Source organism: Panthera pardus, unplaced genomic scaffold, assembly GCF_024362965.1.
Source record: "Panthera pardus isolate Hobbes unplaced genomic scaffold, ASM2436296v1 HiC_scaffold_6, whole genome shotgun sequence".
Taxonomy (NCBI): Eukaryota; Metazoa; Chordata; class Mammalia; order Carnivora; family Felidae; genus Panthera; species Panthera pardus.
In genome coordinates this window covers 38829893-38846399 of record NW_026526991.1, presented here as the reverse complement: position 1 = coordinate 38846399, position 16507 = coordinate 38829893, and the positions used below count along the sequence as shown (strand labels likewise).

The 16507-nt window shown below is 36.2% G+C and overlaps 1 protein-coding gene across 8 annotated transcripts in view; it reads right to left on the bottom strand.

Annotated features, from left to right (window-relative positions):
* Positions 1–16507, bottom strand: part of PPP1R12A (protein phosphatase 1 regulatory subunit 12A) — a 160660-nt gene that overhangs the window by 18019 nt on the left and 126134 nt on the right. For 7 of the 8 annotated variants that reach the window (XM_019455200.2, XM_019455198.2, XM_019455197.2 and 4 more), the window contains 3 exons: positions 16132–16300; positions 13738–13859; positions 2654–2719 (listed from right to left, as the gene is read on the bottom strand). In XM_019455200.2, coding sequence (XP_019310745.1) covers positions 2654–2719; positions 13738–13859; positions 16132–16300 — 357 coding nt within the window. Of the gene's footprint in view, positions 1–2653; positions 2720–6996; positions 7071–13737; positions 13860–16131; positions 16301–16507 lie in introns of all 8 variants that reach the window. The other variant, XR_008419619.1, reaches the window with a different exon arrangement.

The window sequence follows — 16507 nt, the reverse complement described above, 5'->3', positions numbered from 1 at the left end:
TACATTCTTAAAATTGGGATAAAAACCCCATAACACAAAATTCACCATCTAAACTACTTTTAGGAGTAAGGCTTAATAGTGTTAACTATATTCGCATTGTTGTGCAACACATCTCTAGAACTTTTTTATCTTGCAAAACAAACTTTACACCCATTGAACAACTCCCCATATTCTTCTACCCCCAACTCCTGGAAACCAGAACTCTACTTTGTCAGAGTTTGAATAGTTTAGATACCCCATGTAAGTGGAATCATAGTAGGTCTATTTTATGACTAGCTTATTTCAAATGGTAGATGTCCTTATTTCATATAGTAACATCCTTGCTCCCTGTGTTATAAAATTATTTTTTCAAAGTAAAAATACCCTAATTACAGTGCCAGGAGGTCATATAAAAGTACCATAGCGTAGGGGCGCCTGGGTGGCTCAGTTGGTTAAGTGTCCGACTTCGGCTCAGGTCATGATCTCGCAGTCCGTGAGTTCAAGCCCCGCGTCGGGCTCTGGGCTGATGGCTCAGAGCCTGGAGCCTGCTTCAGATTCTGTGTCTCCCTCTCTCTCTGCCCCTCCCCCACTCACACTCTGTCTCTCTCTCCTTCAAAAATAAATAAACATTAAAAAAAAAAAAATTAAAAAAAAAAAAAAAAAGTACCATAGCGTAAAAAAGTTTCACTGTAACTCCCTGTGCCTCCAACCCTCTTAGATAACTACTGTTAACCTTTTTTGGATACACATGTAAGTGAGCTTCTGATTTGTACTGTTAAACTAATCTCAGTAAAGAATGAATTTATTACAGTCCCAAAATCTTATATAAAAATGCCTATTTTAACAGTAATCATACCAAATCTGAGCATTATTAACTTCTGCTAATTTCACTTTTTATTTTAACTGTCACGTCTTTGGTTGTTAAGATTGAATGCATTTTAAAATTTACTGGCCATTTATATTTCTTCTTTTATAAAACTTACTAATTTCATATATCCTGTCTCTCCTTTTAAGTGAGTCTTTTAATAGTACAAATACTAATCTTTTAAATGTTAAAAAGAGGGTTAAGATTATTCACTTTATAAACAGAGTAAATGTGCCTCAACTTTAATAAGGGTATCTTTTCTGTCATATTCTAATTTTACATGTTTAAATAATCAAATCTGTTAATCTTTTCTTTTTCTTGCCTTAGTGTTATACTTAAATTCTTTTTTATGTATTATTAAAAAAAATTTTTTTTATGGTTATTTGAGAGAGAGAGAAAGAAAGAGCGCGCGCGTGCGCATGAACAGGGGAGGAGCAGAGAGGGAGGGAGACACAGAATCTGAAACAGACTCCAGGCTCTGAGCCTTCAGCAGAGAGTCCAACACGGGGCTCGAACGCGTGAACTGCAAGATCGTGACCTGAGCCAAAGTCGAAGGCTTAACAGACTGAACCACCTAGGCACTCCTATACTTAAAATTCTTGATTTATTACTAATGTCCTTTGCAAGGTAAAAGTTTTATTATCTAACAACTTAATGATAGCAAATCACAATAACCAAAGCAACATAAGTCCCATTTTTAGAAATAATGAACGTTATTAATTATCATACATAATTCTATGTAACAGATGTTATGATAAAGTAATGCAGCTTTCTATGATAAAATTTAATCTTAATTTCTTTTAATTTATATACTGAAGGTAGACAGCTTGAGCTTCATATGCAATTGAGAATTTTTAAGAACTTTTTGGCCTTATCCAATTTACTTATCTTTGAGGCAAAAATGTACAGGGCACACACCATTTTGTAATGTAGTTAACTTGGATTCTAGAACCCTAATGGAAGTTCTGTCATCAAACACACTATTGAGGTGTTGATGACACTATTTATTTCAGAAAATGTACAGAAGAATTTTGCTGCTAATACTTTTACACAGAAAAGTAAGGGCTGATGCTACAAGGTTTTTTTTTTTAATTTTTTTTTTAATGTTTATTTCTGAGACAGAGAGAGACAGAGAATGAGTGGGGGAGGGGCAGAGAGAGGGAGACACAAAGCAGAAGCAGGCTACAGGCTCCGAGTTGTCAGTACAGAGCCCGACGCGGGGCTTGAACTCACAAACCGTGAGATCATGACCTGAGCCAAAGTCGGTTGCTCAACTGACAGAGCCACCCAGGCACCCTGATGCTACAAGTTTTAAAAAGAGAGTAGCATAGTGGTGGAAGCACTTTTCTAGTCTACTGTAGAAGATACTGTTAGTGTGTTAACCTCCATTCTTCCTTTTCCTCATGGTGTACCAGTCATTTGGTTTAGGTGAGTAAAAGCAAAATCTGGGTCTGGTAAGGTACCCACCTTCTGGGTATCTTTTAGATACTTTTTGTTTTCAACTTTGAATATTAATTTACATACAATAAACTATCCACTTAGAGTACATGGTTTGATAAGTTTTGACAGTTGTATATATTCAGAAAACAACTACAATCAGGATCCAGAATATTTCTATTGCCTCTAAAATATTCTTTGTGTCCTTTCCAGTCCATCTACCCCAGATCCCAGAGAAATGCTGAGCACTATCCCCAAGCATGCAGGTACAGTATGCAGTAACAGTTTTGCAGGAATAAATACAAACACAAGCAAATAGTAATCCTTGAAAAATATGAATGCTTCTAAACACAAAAAATAATGCTTTCTTACCTGAGTTTCTTTCTTGTTGGATCCTTCTTCTGTATCTGATTGTTGCTCTTGTTCATTTTCATCACTCTAAAATAGATTGTAAATTTGCTTTAGAAAAGTAGAAATATATTTCAAACAGTTGATATTTAAATATTTAAGGGCTTTTCTAATTTAAAATGACCTTGAGAAAAATCTACCCAGCAACAGATCAAAAGGAAAACTGATTTTTAAGTGGGAATTTTCCTACCCTGTTTAGAGGAAGTCTATTTTGTCCGCATAACACAATTTAAGTAGGTTAGCATACATGGTGAAAAAAGACCATCTACCTAAAAACAAAATGTAAGAAACATTCACAATGGGGATGAAGAAACTGGAGCCTTAGCAGAAGAAAGAAGGTATTCCATTTTATATTGTAATGATGCTACATGTGCTTTAATAGTTAAATGAACTATTTAGACACTCAATTATAATGAGGCAGCAAAAATAGGAAGTCCATTGTATTAAGTAAGAAGAGTTAGATTCTATAAGCTTGCAAGATTTATGCAGAAATCCTATCACGTGTAGGTAGTTCATCCATCTGGAAATTTCTTGGAAGTTTACAGCACACCAAATAGAAAATCAAGGTCTCAGATGGCTAAAAGCCTAGAATCCCAGACTATGGGAATATTCTAGTGAAAGGCCTTGAACATCTCAACAAACTTTAAAGGGCTGAAAAAAAAGGAAAGGGAAATTTCCATTCACAGATATCTAGCTCAGGCTCACTATAAAAATACCACAGGCTTAAAAAAAAATGCCACAGGCTTTAAAACAAGATCACCCTAGTTGCATATTGGTATAGCTATATTCAGTGTGACTGAGGGTAAATTTATTAAAATTTTTTGAGCCATACTTACCTTACCCATAGGGGATAAAAACTTTACAGAATTATGGAGCACGTAGGTGGCTCAGCTGGTTAAGAGTCTTACTTCAGCTCAGGTTATGATCTCATGGTTAATGAGTTCAAGCCCAACACTGGGCTCTTTGCTGTCAGCACAGAGCCTGCTTCGGATCCCATCTCCCTTTGTCTGCCCCTCCCCTGCTTGCACATGTGCTCATGCTCTCTCTTTCTCTCAAAAATAAATATACATTAAAGAAAAAAACTTTATGGAATTATTCTAAGGATTAGAGGAAATCTTTGTATATAGGCTATCATATTGTCACCTAGCAAAAATAATGTGTGAAGTTACTAAGTGACCAGGTAAAATCAATGGTGCTGCTGCTAGTATTATTTATTAATATAAACATATTCATATAAAAATATGAATTCCACATAATGAACTGATTATTTTTAAGCACTGCAGTTTCATGGCAAAAAACAGAAACTAGAAATTTACAAAGTGGGGAGGTTCAGAGGTCCAAAAAAGTGATAATAAAAAAAGGGGGAGGGAGCCTAATAATACAAGAGATTAAAAACCTGCCTAACTATGCACCACCCTTTCTTTGACAAAGCCCTTTGTTCTTTTTGTATATGATCTGATATAGGTTCAAATGTGGCTACAAAGGAGAAAGAAGACCTGTACTTGATGGCTGATTAGAATACAATTCAATGTAGGCTTAAGTTAAAAAGATGAATATTGCCAATATGAATCCCAGGAAGGATCTTTACAATGATAGTTAAGGGTAGGATTCCAGAAAGTGAAGTTCTGAAGGGAGAACTGATCTGAATAAAACTGGGGAAGAAGAAATACTATATAATAAACACAATTTTGTCTATGAATCTCCTAATACAGATGACTTATTAAGAAGGTAATTTTAAGTAATAAGAGCTAGTATGTTAGGGTGCTAAGACTGTGAGGTTTTATTTTACTGCTACTAAAATGTTAATGGGCAATCAATTAAAATCAACCAGACATGAGATACTTTCTGATGAAGAAAGATACCTTGCCAGAAGAATTCTGAAACAATCAGATCAGTTCTCTACCTGGTAGCTGCCAAACAGTAACATGGTAGTTATCAATTTAAAGGAAATATAAAAAACCACATTAATGTGTTAAACCACATTTTAGGGATATGACAACCCAGTTCATTCAAAAATAACTGTAAGGAGGGGTGTGCCTTAGTGGCTTAGCTGGTTAAGTGTCCGACTCTTGATATTGGGTCAGGTCATGATCTTGTGGTTTGTGGGTTTGAGCCCCACGTCGGGCTCTAACAGCTTGGAGTCTGCTTGGAATTCTCTCTCCCTCCCCCCCCCCCCCTCTCTGTCCCTATCCCACTTGTGCTTGCTCTCTCTCTCTCTCAAAATAAATAAATAAACAACAACAAAAAATAATTTTAAGAAAAAAAATGGGAAGGAGAAACTGATTAAAAGAGGCTTTAAAGACATAATTAATCACCATGTATAATCCCTATTGTATTCCAATCAAACCAGAAGTACAACAACAAACCATTGTGTATACGAGTTAAATGGACTTTAAAACTGACTGGATATTCAATATTAAGGACTTATTGTTAATTTATTTAAAAAATGTGGGCATGGTTTTGTGATCATTTGTTGTATGGCAACATATATTGTGATTATTTTTATTACTTAAAAAAATACAATTTTAATAATTTTTAAAAAGGAATACTTCCTCTTAAAAATACATACTAAAGTTTTTTAGATGAAATAATCTTCTGCAGATTTTCTTCAATAATATGGGAATTGGTGAGGTGGTAGGGATTTAGCTTAAACAATGGGTGGGGTAATTATACTTCTCTGCTACTTTTGTAGGTTTGAATTTTCTGTAGTAAAAATTAAAAGAGAAGTGCCTGGGTAGCTCATTCGGTTAAGCATTGGATCTTGATCTTAGCTCAGGTCTTAATCTCAGGGTGGTGAGTTCAAGCCCTGTTTTGGGCTCCACGCTGGGGGTGGAGCCTACTTAAAAAAACAAAATAAAAATTAAAAGAAAAAATGGAAAAAACCCCAAGAGTCTAAATAAAACAAAACAACTCAAACAGATTATGTTTGCCCTTCTATAGTTATATGTTCTATTCAAACAGCATAAATTTCACATTAACTGTGCTACCCCAGAGTTCTTTCTCCTGTATAATATGAATAGCAACGTCAGGCATATATACAATCAGGGATAAGGGAAAAAAAATAAAATTTTGTAAGCCAAAACACTACTTCTATCAAACATCACTTGAGATCTGTTATATATATTGTACCATCATATTCATGAAAATGGGTTAAATGTAAAGCATCTTAAGGAGTTCTAGGAAGATGGTGAAGTAGGAGGATCATGAGCTCACTTCCTTCCATGGACACTGAGGCAACAGTTACATATAACTCACTCTGAAAACAACTTGAAAATTAGCAGAACAGGTCTTCCAAAGCTAAAATCATAGAAAAGCCACATTAAGAAGGGTAGGGCGGACAACCCACAAATGAGAGGGATGATACAGGTACAGAGGTCCCACAAGGGGGTCAAGCCTCACATTAGGCACTCCTTACCCTGGGGATCTGCACAGGGTAGATGAGCCTCCGTAACATCTAGCTTTGAAAATCAGCAGGGCTTAACTGCAGAAGAGCCAGAGGGCTGTATGGAAACTGATGCTTTACTTGCAAAGGGACATTGTACTCTGTCATTTGGTCTGAGACTCGGCACAGAAGCAGCAGTTTGAAAAGCACCTAGATTATGAAGATTTATGGACTAATTTTAGGGCATGTGCTTGAGGGGCAGAGATTTATAGGAGCTTTCTCTGGGAAAGAAGGTACTAGCTAGCACCATTTCCAACCCCCTCTGCCTAGCTGGCCAAAGGGGCCAGTTCTGACACCCTCTATCTTACCTTATGCTCACCCAACCCGAGCTTTCCCTGTGGATGGTCCCCATTCATTCCACCCGTATTGGCAGGTACCCCTTCACAGTGACTCCTGCTCTGCAATACCTGGTGGACAGTCGTGGTCAGGACTGATGTCCCCAGAAAACAATTACTGCCCATCACACCTAGCAGGCAGCCTGGTGGTGGCTGGAGCACGTTCAAAGGAGGAGAGCCAGCCCTGTACCTTCAGCCAGCTAGGATGAGGGCCAGCCCACCCACGAACACCCCTGGAGCACTCATGGCCTAGTTAAAACAGAAGGGTGCACCCAGGTCACACAGGGGATACACTGGAGTGTCTGGTTCTGTTGACGGGTGGTCAGAAGGGTCATGTTACAGGGCACCACAAAACCCTTTCTACACAAGGCCACTACTTTCAAGACCAGAAGGCATGGCTGACTTCCTAATTACAGAGAAACAAACACGGAGAGTAAGACAAAATGAGGAAACAGGAGTTATGTTTCAAATGAAAGAATAAGACAAAACCTCAGAAAAAGAACTAAATGAAATGGAAATAAACAATATACCTGATACAGAGTTCAAAGTAATGGTCATAAAGGTGTTCACTGGGCTTGAGAATAATGGATGAACTCAGTGTGAACTTCAACAAAGAAAAATATAAAAAAGAACCAATCAGAGCTGAAGAATACAGTAACTGAAATGAAAAATACATTAACATCAACAGCAGATTAGAGAATGCAAAATAATTAATCAGCCATCTTGAAGACAGGGTAGTAGAAAGCACCCAAGCTAAAAAAACAAAAAGAAAAAATGAGGATAGGTTAAAGGGACCTCTGGGACAACATCAAGCATTATGTGAACTAACATTCACATTATAGGAGTCCCAGAAGGAGAAGAGAGAGAGAAAGAGACAGAAAACTTATTTTAAGAAATAATAACTGGGGGCGCCTGGGTGGCTCAGTCGGTTGGGCGTCCGACTTCGGCTCAGGTCATGATCTCACGGTCTGTGAGTTCGAGCCCCGCGTCGGGCTCTATGCTGACAGCTCAGAGCCTGGAGCCTGTTTCGGATTCTGTGTCTCCCTCTCTCTCTGACCCTCCCTGTTCATGCTCTGTCTCTCTCTGTCTCAAAAATAAATAAACGTTAAAAAAAATAAAAAAAACATTAAAAAAAAAAAAAGAAATAATAACTAAAAACCTCCCTAACCTGGGAAAAGGAGCAGACATCCAGGTCCAGGAAGCACACGGATCCCCAAATAAGAGGAATTCAAGGAGGTCCACACCAAGATATATAATAAATAAAACATCAAAAATTAACAGTAAAGAGAATCTTTTCTTTCTTTTTTTTTTTTTTGAGAGACAGACGGGGGTGGGGAGGGGCAGAGGAAGAGGGAGACAGAGAATCCTAAGCAGGCTCCACATCCAGTGTGGAACCCCAAGCACAATCATGAGAAATCAAGAGTCAGACGCTTAACTGACTGAGCCACCCAAGGGCCCCAATAAAGAGAATCTTTAAAATCAACTAGTTTTGTACAAGGGAAACCCTGTAATGTTATCAGATTATTTTTCAGCAGACACTTTACAGGCCAGAAGGGAGTGGCATAATATATTCAAAGTACAGAAAGGAAAAAACCTACATCCAAAAGCTTACTTTACCTAGAAAGGTTATTAATAATTGCAGGAGAGATAAAGAGTTTCACAGACAAACAAGTTAAAGGACTTTATCACCACTAAACTAGCCTTATAAGAAATGTTAAAGAGACTTCTATAACTGGAAAAGAGATAGCCATAACTAGAAATAAGAAAATTATAAAAGGAAAAAATGTCACTGGCTAATATATGAAGATTAAAAAAACAAAAGTAGTAAAATTAATTATATCTACACACAGTAGTTAAAGGATACACACAGAAAAAGAGAGGAAATAATATGTCATATATATAAATATGGAGAAAGGAGTAAAAAAACTTTTAGAATGTGTTTGAACTTGGGGTGCGTGGGTGGCTCATTTGGTTAAGCATCCGGCTTCAGTTCAGATCATGAGTTTGAGCCCCACATCAGGCTCTCTTCTGTCAGTGTGGAGTCCACTTGGGATCCTCTATTTCCTTCTCTCTGCCCCTCCCCTGCTGGTGCTCTCTCTCTCTCTCTCTCTCTCAAAAATAAATAAACATTAAAAAAATGTGTTTGAGCTTAAGCGATGACCATTAAAAAGATAAACTGCTACATACATAGAATGTTATAAACCTAAAATAGATACACAGAAATTGAAAAGAAAAGAATTCAAGCATACCATGAAAGAAAGCATCAAATCCAAGGGAAGAGAGTAAGAGAAGAAACAGAGAACTATAAAAAGAACCAGAAAACAATGAACAAAACTGCAGTAAGTACATACCTATCGATAATTACTTTAAATATAAATGGACTAAATGCTCTAATGGAAAGACAAAGGATGACTAAATGGTTAAAAAACCAAGACTCAACTACGTGCTGCCCACAAAAGACTAATTTCAGATCTCAAGGCACACACAGACTAAAAGTGAAGGGATGGAAAAAAAATATTCCATGCAAATGGGGGGGGGGGGCAGCCAAGATGGCAATACCAAGATCAGACAAACGAGACTTAATTTTTTTCTTTTGTGTTTATTTTTTTCATTTTTGAGAGAGAGAGAGACAGACAGAGACAGAGAGAGCAAGCGCAAGCAGGGGAGGGGCAGAGAGAGAGAGAGAGAGAGAGAGAGAAGACACAGGATCCAAAGCAGGCGGCTCTGTGCTGTCAGCACAGTCTGATGCAGGGTTCGAACTCTTGAACCGTGAGACTATGACCTGAGCTGAAGTCGGTGCTTAACCAACTGAGCCACCCAGCCACCCCAGACAAAAGAGACTTTAAAACAAAGACTGGTAGGGGTGCCTGGGTGGCTCAGTCAGTTGGGTGTCCGACTTTGGCTCAGGTCATGATCTCGCAGTTCATGAGTTTGAGCCCCGCCTCAGGCTCTGTGCTGACAGCTCAGAGCCTGGAGCCTGCCTCAGATTCTGTGTCTCCCTCTCCCTCCGCCCCTCCCATGCTCAAGCTCTGTCTCTCTTGGTATCTCAAAAATAAATAAATGTTAAAAAAAAAAAAAAAAGAAGAAGACTGTAGGGGCACTTGGGTAGCTCAGTCAGTTAAATGTCCAACTCCTGATTTTAGCTCAGGTCATGATCACATGGTTCATGAGATCAAGCCCTGCTGGGGGCTCCGTGCTATCAGTGAGGATTGGGATTCTTGGTATTCTCTCTCCCTCTCTTACTGCCCCTCCCCAACTTGCACTTGCTCTCACAAAATAAACATAAAAAAAAATAAAACAAAGACTGTAGAAAGAGGCAAAGAGGGCATTACATAATGATAGAGATCAATTCAAGAGGAGAATAGAAGAATTGTAAATATCTACAAACCCAACATAGGAGCAACTAGAAACATAAAGCAAGTATTAACAGACATAAAGGACATAACTGAAAATCATACAATAGTAGGGAACTTTTAGTACCCTACTTATATCAATGGACAGAGCATCCAGAAAGAAAAATCAGTGGTTTTGAATGACACATTAGACAAGATGGGCTTAACAGACACATACAGAACACTCTATCCAAAAACAAAATTCATGGAAGTATTTTCAAATGTACATGGAACATTCTCAAGGACAGATCATGTTAGGCCACAAAACAAGTCTCAATAAATTTAAGATTGAAATCTTATCAAGCTCTTTTCTGACCAAAATAGTATGAAACTAAAATCAATGACCACAAACACGTGGTAAACAGTACGCTACTAAACAACCAATGGGGTCAATGGAGAAATCCAAGAGGAAATAAAAAATTGCCCAGAGATAAATGAAAAGGGAAATAATGGTTCAAAATCTTTGGGATACAAAAGCAATTCTAAAATGGAAGTTTATAGCGATACAGACCTACTTCAAGCAACAAGAAAAGTCTCAATCAAACTTTACACCTAAAGGAATTAAGAAAAGAACAAATGAAGCCCAAAGTTAGTAGAAAAAAGGGAATTATAAAGATCTGAGCAGAAATAAATGAATACAGACTAAAAAACAACAGAAAAGAGCAATGAAACTAAGAGCTGGTTCTTTAAAACTCGGCCAGCCTCATCAAAAAAAGAGAACTGAAATAAAATATAATATGAAAGAGAAGTTACAATGGACACTACAGGAGTACAAAGAATAAGAGACTACTACAAACAATGACATGTCAACAAATTAGACATTCTAGGAGAAATGGACATTTCTAGAAACATATTATCTTCTAAGACTAAATCAGGGAGAAGTAGAAAATCTGAACAGACTGATTACTAGTAATGAAATTGAATCTGTAATCAAAAAATGCCTGGTAAAGAGTGAAGTCCAGGATCAGATGGCTTTATAGGTGACCTCTACCAAAGATTTAAAGAGCTGATACCTATCCTTCCCAAACTATTCTAAAAAACAGAAGAGGAAAGAATGTGTCCTTACAGAATTCATTCTATAAGGCCAGGGTTACCCTGATACCAAAATCAAACAAAGACACTACAGAAGAAAATTATAGAACAATATCACTGGTGAACATACATGCAAAATCCCTCAACAAAACATTAGCAAACCAAATACATCAAAAGGATCATTCACCATGATTGAATGGCACTTATCTTAGGGATGCAAAGGTGCAATATAAAAATCAGTCAATATGACACAACATATTAACAAAATGAAGGATAAAAATCATGATCGTCTTGGTACAGAGAAAGTATTTGACAAAATTCCACATCCTTTCATGATAAAAATTTTCAACACAGTGGGTTTACAGGAAACATACCTCAACATAATGAAGGCCATAGATGAAAAACCCATAGTTAACATCATACTTGACAGTGAAAAGCTAAACACTTTTCTTCTACGATCAGAAACAGGACAAGGATGTCTATCTACTCTCACCACTTTTATTCAATATAGTAGTATTGGAATTCCCACCCACAGCAATCAGACAAGAAAAGGAAATGAAAGACATCTAAATTATCAAGGAAGAAGTAAAACCATCACCATTTGCAGATGACATACCATATATAGAGAACTCCGAAGATGTCACCAAAAAAATAGAGTAAATGAATTCAGTAAATTGCAGGATACAAAATCAATATGCAAAAATGTTGCATTTCTATACATTAATAATGAACTAGCCAAAAGAGAAGTAAAGAAACTATAAGATATTGATGAAAGATAACACAAAGAGATGAAAAGATATACCATGCTCATGAACTAGAAAAATACTGTCAAAATGTCCATCCTATCCAAAATATTATGGTACTGTCACAAATACAGACATACAGATCAACAGAACAGAAAAGAGAAGCCAGAAATAAACCCACGTGTATGTAAGTTAATTAATCTTCAACAAAGCAAAAAAATATATAATAAGGAAAAGACCGTCTCGTCAATAAATGGTGCTGGAAAACTGGACAGCTACATGCAAAAGAATGAAACCGGACCACTTTCTTATACCATTCACAAAAATAAACTCAAAATGGATTAAAGATCTAAATGTAAGACCAGAAACCATGAAACTCCTAAAAGAAAAGATAGGCAGTAAACTCTTGGTTATCAGCCTTAGCAATAGTTTTTTGGATCTGTCCCCTCAGGCAAGGGAAACAAAAGCAAAAATAAACAACTGGGGCTTATCAAATTAAAAAGCTTTTGTACAATGAAGGAAACCATCAGCAAAATGAAAAGGCAATCTACTGAATGCAAGCAGATACCTGCAAACGATATTATCTGGTAAGGGGCTAATATTCAAAAATATAAAAACCTTGTATAACTCAACCAAAAAAAAAAAAAAAAAAAGCCCAATTAGAAAATGGGCAGAGGACTTGAAAAAACATTTTTCTAAAGAAGACACATAGAGGGGCACCTGAGTGGCTCAGTCAGTTAAGTGTCTGACTCTTGGTTTTGGCTCAGGTTTGTGAGTTGCAAGTCCCGCATCAGGCTCTGTGCTGACAGCGCAGAGCCTGCCTGGGATTCTCTCTTTCCCTGTCTCTCTGCCCCTACCCTGCTCGCTCTCTCTCTCTCTCTCAAAATAAATAAGCTCAAAGAAGACACATAAAGAGCCAGAAGACACATGAAAAGATGTTCAACATCACTAATCATCAGGGAAATGCAAATAAAAACCACAATGAGATAACATCTTTCACCAGTCAGAATGATTAGCATCATAAAGAAATAACAAGTGCTAGCAAGGACATAGAGAAAAAAGAACCTTTGTGCACTGCTGGTGGGAATGCAGATTGGTGTAGCCACTGTGGAAAACACAATGGAGCTTCCTCAAAAAATTAAAAATAGAAATACCATGTGACCCAGTAATTCCCTTACTGGGTAATTTACCTGAAGAAAACCCAATCACTAATCCTTAAAGACTATTCATCCCCATGTTCATTGTAGCATTATTTACAATAGCCAAGGGAAGGAAGCAACTTAAGTGTTCATCTACAGATAAATAAAAAAGATGCGGAAATAGATACAATGGAATATTATGCATCCATAAATAGAAAAAAAGAAATCTTTCCATTCACAACATGGATAGACCTAAAGGGTATTATGCTAAAAGAAATAAGTCAAACAGAGAAAAACAAATACCACATGTTTTACTTTTATGTAGAATCAAAAAGCCCCCAAAATTAACAAACAAAAAACCAGAAACAGACTCATAAATACAGAGAACAGACTGACTGTTGCAAAAGGGGATAAGGGTGGGAGATAGGTGGAATAGGTGAAGGGGATTAAGAGGTTCAAACTTCCAGTTATAAGTCAAGGTGATGAAAAGTACCACATAGTGAGTGAATATAGTCAATAATATTGTACTAACTTTGTATAATGAGACGGTAACTATACTTACTGCAGTGGGCATTTTGTATATAATTGTTGGATCACTATGTTGTATACTTTGAAAGTAATATATAATAATAATAATAAAAATATGTAAAGCATCATTCTTTCAAAAATCTCCAAGATAAAGCAGCACTTCAACCACTATACACTAATATATATATTACTTTTAATAACAGCCATTATTATTTTTATTCCAAAATTGGGACAGAACTGCTTTTTAGTAATACCAAAAATCTAAGTACTCATTAACTATCCTAATAAAGAAGAACTTTTCTGATTTAATAACCGGACTCAAAATTCAGTGATGAGCTAAAAGCACACGTAATCTGAGGCATGTAAGAAATTGTTAGTATGTACTTCTAGAAAGATTAAGTATACTATCAAGTAGCTATATTTTAATAGGTTCTCACATCTTGTGTCCAAAATGAAACTCCCGTAGATCTCCTTTTCTCTCTTGGTCGTCGTCGTTCTCGGATTGATTTAGGTTGTGATTTATCTTCTCCTTCTTTTTCCTCTTCTTTCTTTTCTCCCTCTGTTAAGGATTATAATGAACCACATGGTAGCAACGTATTTTGACAGTACTTTATAATAAAAATATAGTAATATTTCAAAATCAACCTCCTTTATAAAGGCTTCTAAAATTTTCCAGTCAGAATTATTTTTGCCCCCTCAGCATTCCTATAAAACACTTGGTTTAGACATGTATTTGTATCTCCCATTAGACAGGTTCTTGATCAAGACAAGAACTAATTTTTATTATTCCATTTTCCTAGTGCCTGAAACAAAACATCTGCCAAAAGACATATTTAATAATATTTGCTGAACAGAAAATAATTGAATCCTATGAAGAAAACAGGGCTCAAGTTATTAATGTTTGATAGGGGGTTACTATACCCAAAGTTAACACTTCGAAGAAAACAAACAGTTGTTAATGATGGAACAGCTAGCAGACATAGAACGAGTTTTTCAGTTTCTGTTTCTACTATTCCCAATCCTCATTCGGTAGCAGAATAAATACAGTATTCATTTCATTTCTATTAGATAGTATCTAAGAAAAAACTCTTTTTTTCTGGAAAAAATATTTATCTTTTAAAACACGTCAACATAAAATATAGTCTTGGGGTGCCCGGGTGACTCAGTTGGTTAAGGGTCTGACTTTGGCTTACGTCATAATCTTATGGTTCATGGGTTTGAGCCCCACATCAGGCTCTGTGCTGACAGCTGAGAGCCCGAAGCCTGCTTTGCATTCTGTGTCTCTCTCTCTCTCTCTCAAAAATAAATAAACATTAAAAAAAAATTTTTTTTTATGGGGCGCCTGGGTGGCTCGGTCGGTTAAGCGTCCGACTTCGGCTCAGGTCATGATCTCACGGTCCGTGGGTTCGAGCCCTGTGTCGGGCTCTGTGCTGACCGCTCAGAGCCTGGATCCTGTTTCAGATTCTGTGTCTCCCTCTCTCTGTGACCCTCCCCCGTTCATGCTCTGTCTCTCTCTGTCTCAAAAATAAATAAACGTTTAAAAAAAATTTTTTTTAATAAAAAAAAAAATTTTTTTTTAAATACAGTCTCAAAATTTGTTTCCTTCTTAGTATAGTTAAAATAGCTTTAGACTTATATTCTATAAAGGGGCCTTCAAATAGGTTTTTAAAAGTAGACATCTATACGGAACAAAGTAATGTTAGAAATTATTTCTAAAAGTCTCCTTCCTGTGCCATTAGCAAAGAGTCACAGCAAAAGAAATTTCAAAATTATAGTGCCAGCAAGTTTTTTTAGAATTGTTTTTGGAATTGGTTTAGAGCAAAGATCGCAAACTCCAATGCATATACTGGCCATCCAGATAATATAAATGGATAAAATGGACCAGGAGGGCACTATTCCAAGGGGTGACGGGCTGTAACTTACTCCTTGGCTCTAGCCAATTGTTGATATGTGAGAATTAGAAACAGTGTTGCTAAATCTTCCCACTTTTCAATAGAAGATGAAAATCTAAACTTTTATGCAAATATCCCTAATTTTCAAAGTTGGCTCAAGGTTTTTACAAACCATTATGTGAGCCTCATGCTTAGTATTTTAAAGAACTGAAATATCTCAATGACCAAAAAAAGAAAAGTCAGCTGAAAATTGGGGAAAACTTAATTTTTCTGAAGTTTACCCTTCATGATTACTGATATTATCATGACTAATACTGTAGGATTTTCTTTTAAAATATAAAACGCCTACAATTAGAAATAATTTTATTTAGTACCAATCTCTTAATTAAAGTAGGAATTATTAAAATTTAAATACGAAGTTTATATGAAAAAATAAGAAATGTTAATAGTGATTATCAATATGCCAACATATCACTGAAAAAGAAATCTATTTCTCAAGAAATAAGCATAAAAACCATTTTGTTTTAGCAAGGACACTACATGTGTTTTAAGTGATTTTAGTTTAAAACAATTCACATATAAAAAATTTAAAGATATGATCCAATAGGCAAGAAGTAACTTCAGGCACTATAAACAGCTCCTAGAAATAGTCTCCCACCAGTTCTTCTATGCTGACTTTTCTATGTTGGTGTACATAATGCTTTTTGTGAAGTCTTAAATTATAAAGATATATGTAACAATGCCAGACTACATAATTTCCTATTTTTATTTTCTACTCTTATTTTTCTTACTCTTCTTCTTATTTTTGACCATCATCTTCTTTTTGAAAGAAAAAATGGAATGACTCCCAGTTTAGAAAAGTTGTTTCTTTTCTGTAGAACTATAAATTAGAAAAAAAAAATTCAAAGGATTATTTGAAGGAAACAAAGGTCTTCTTACCTCTTTCATTTTCTTTTGTTAATCCTCTGGAGTAAGCGGAAGTTATACCTACAAGACTATTTGGCCTGTTTAGTTGACTTGAAGCATAGAGTGAACTGCTCATGGTAGAAAGTGAAGAGGATGGGGTGGTAGAACTTGAAGTGGATACTGGTCTGTAACGCTGGTAAGTCTGTGAAATATTAAAATTAATTCCCACATAAAATATTTAACAGTTAAAAACATCTAAACACAGGTTCATTTTGAAAGAAAAATAACATTCTAATCATCTCAAAATTATTCAGATTTCTGGTCCTTTGGAGTATTTTGTATATAGTTTGTCGGTATATAAATCTCTTGTACATTGAAAGTCACAAAACTAGTCATACCATTTGACCTA